The sequence below is a fragment of the Pinus tabuliformis genome, chromosome 5_2 (genome assembly GCF_031772625.1).
Source record: "Pinus tabuliformis cultivar Carrire ecotype Pingquan chromosome 5_2, CPIR1, whole genome shotgun sequence".
NCBI lineage: Eukaryota > Viridiplantae > Streptophyta > Pinopsida > Pinales > Pinaceae > Pinus > Pinus tabuliformis.
The window spans coordinates 305,824,411-305,827,410 of NC_142306.1; the positions used below are offsets into that span (position 1 = coordinate 305,824,411).

The 3,000-nt window shown below is 43.3% G+C and overlaps 1 protein-coding gene across 1 annotated transcript; it reads right to left on the reverse strand.

Moving 5' to 3' along the window:
• Nucleotides 1-316: 316 nt before the first annotated feature.
• Nucleotides 317-2,073, reverse strand: LOC149158756 (neuronal PAS domain protein). The gene has a single exon (XM_089433373.1). It carries the CDS (start codon nucleotides 2,031-2,033, stop codon nucleotides 474-476), a length of 1,560 nt encoding a protein of 519 aa, XP_089289499.1. The 5' UTR covers nucleotides 2,034-2,073; the 3' UTR covers nucleotides 317-473.
• Between the last annotated feature and the right edge of the window lie 927 nt (nucleotides 2,074-3,000).

The following is a 3,000-nucleotide window of genomic DNA, read 5'->3' on the forward strand; positions in this document are numbered from 1 at the left end:
TTAATAAAATATAAACTTGATTACTAGTTGTTGTAGTACCAGAATTTCTTTGTAAAAGGATATTGCCTTCATTTCTCAAACTATTAGTGTCTTATTCTAAACCATTGCAAGGTCAATTTTTGTTTTCCCATGAAAAGTAGAATTAATATGCATGAAATAACATATAGATTCTTAGAATTAATATTTGAAATCCCCAATGGAAGGTGCTTGAGAGACCACAAAGACAAATTTAAAATTATTAAAAAATAAAAATATTAAAAAAATCAAAAGACCAGAAAGACGGCGAGACGTCAAAATGCTGACGTGGAGACTCGAAAAGATAATTTATCGTTCATAAATTTTCTTTAGGTTGCGTGGTAATATATAACAAAGATATAGAGTAATGCATCTTCTACTGTGAGTTGAAGAAGCTTTCAGTATACAAGCATGGTAACTTATTTTAATCCCATGCTTTCTGCGATTCGAAGGCGGGGCTAGCGTACAAGTGAAAGTTCGACATCCTCAGAGAAATCGAGACGCCTGGTTTCACAGTAGAAACTTTTATACTTGTTGGGCCAATACGTGAGCCAGATGCTCCCCGCTATTTCCCACACCAAAGTCTGCCCTTCCATCTCGCGCTTCACCTTCCAGCTGATACACTGCGAGTACTCATCTCTGGCAAACACGACCCCGCCCTGCTTCGTGAAAGGCCGGAAAGCAGAAGAATAGCGGTCCTTAAACCACGCCTTGGCCTGCAACATCTCAATCATGGACGGCCGGGACGCCGCCACTTCTTTGCCAGACTGGCTGTCGTACAGTACCCAGTCGTAGTCCCCTTCGTTGCCCCGCACTGATTGCTCCATCTTCCACGGCTTCAAGCTCGTCGTGAAACCTTCCGTGGCCGAAACCATCAGGGAATATTTTCCGGGAACCTCGAAACCCGTCTCGACGCTCGTCTCGTTCGAGATTTCATACGACGGGTTATTGGACGACTGATTCAGAGAAATGGACATTACATTGGATTCTTTCCGAGGGGAAATCCGGAGCGAAATCCGGGACGGAAAATGCTTTTCCTCGGCGACACCGTGGACCTCGAGCACCGCCTCCGCCGCCAGCGGGACAACGTCGCACCTAACGTTGTCGACGGTCACCCTGACATCGATCCAGTCGGGGGTGAAAACCAGAGCGTAGCTCAGCTGCAGTACGGCCTCCAGATGCAAGTAACGGAGCGCAAAGAGAAGACGGTCGTCTTTTGGGACCGTTGCCGGGTGCTTATCGTGGGCTTTCATTGCGGGCACCGGTGAGTAGACACGGACCTTCCATAGCCCGTTGGCGCAGCGACTGTACGAATGGTAAAGCGGGCTCCGTATGCTTCTCGCCCACTCCAAATTTCTCGCCGGGTCGTCCGCCGCCGCCGCCATGGCGTTGAACATACGGTTCGTGATGGCCAGCGCCATGGATCTCATCATCCGTTCCTCGATATTGCTACCCACTGCCTCTAGCAACTGCTTGCAAAAGACGGCGCCTCCGCTCCGCCGATGAGAGCCCTCTAATTCTCTCTCCAGCACTTCCAGACACCGCGGCCGGATCTCCGCCGGCGCCTCGTAGACGCAGACGCAGAGCGCCATGCAGAGGAACGCGCAGTTGAACATCCCCTTGAAGCGCTTCGAGTCCGCCATTACTTCTTTGGAGTCTATGCGGGACGAGAGGCGGCGCATTGGTTTTTCCTCCACGCCGTAATGCAATATTCCATCGATGAAGTTGAGGAACAGACTGTACAAACCCTTCGTGCCATCGTGATCGCCATGGCCCAGCGGCTCCAACGCCTCCGACGTCCACAGGGAAATTGGAAAGGGGAAATCTACGAGTAGCGAGAGAAAGAAACTCGGCGATACGGAGCTTTTTTTTGCTGAAAGCAGTAAGGGTACCTGCGAGCCGTTGCAGAGCTTGAGAAACATGCTGTCGCTCTTCCATTCTGACGGCGGCGGCAGACCGGCGATCCAGTCCCAGACATTGGGGAATGCAACCGATGGCTGCTCAGAGTAACGGGGCATTATGAATATTGCGCGCTTGTGGAGATATTTGCAGAGCTGCCATTGCTGGATTTATATATAGCCGCAAAGAGATTCGATGAAGTCATTGGATGAAACAGAATACTGTAGCGTGAGAGTTAAGCCACGATAACTGTCAACCTCCGAACATTGCGTGGGGACTAAGCCACGGTACCCGTCAAACTCTGATTATATGCATAAAGGCTTTTTGGCTTCTTGGCTGATGCTTTCCAGACATAAAGCAGATTCCTCGAATAGTTAGGTGGCAAATAGACATTCTACATATCCATGTTGATTTGGGCGTTTGGCATTCCATGGAAGTTTGTAAATGACAAGCCCTAAAAGGGTCACCTTTTTTTCATGAGGCTATGTGGTGGCATGTTATTGTTTCTTTTTTACACATGTTTTTTCTTTGACATTTCACAAAAGCTACACAGTTTTATTACAGAAATTTTCAACCACACGGAGTTTTTTTGTTTTAATTGTTTTTATTATATTTTTTTGTTTTAATTGTTTTTATTTTTTTAATTTTACATGCGAGACTATAAAAATGTATAATAAAAATTAAGATATACACATGAAAATGGAAAATTATTGTTCTTCAACAAAAGCTTTGATTATATACTTAGAACATTTTGACATTCATTATTATAATTTTTTTGTGTGCATGTTATTAATTTCATCTCATCCACACATATATTTAGAAGTTGTAATTATTTATTTTTATCAATATGAACTTATAAAGTTAATGCAACTTAAAAAGAAAAATTTAAGTTAAAGTAAAATTTTCTATAAAACCACATGCATACTACATCAATGTTTTAATTTTTTTTTAAGAATGATATTCACAAAAACCATAAACTTATCACATCAATATGTAAAATGTTTATTTCTAAAATGACATTTGCTTTAAATAATATATTTAAAGAAACTAAATAAAAATCAAATTAAATAATTTAATGAAATTTTG

What these genes read in the sequence shown, in the direction of transcription:
- LOC149158756 (XM_089433373.1), bottom strand. Translation starts at nt 2,033, where the DNA reads ATGCCCCGTTACTCTGAGCAGCCATCGGTTGCATTCCCCAATGTCTGG.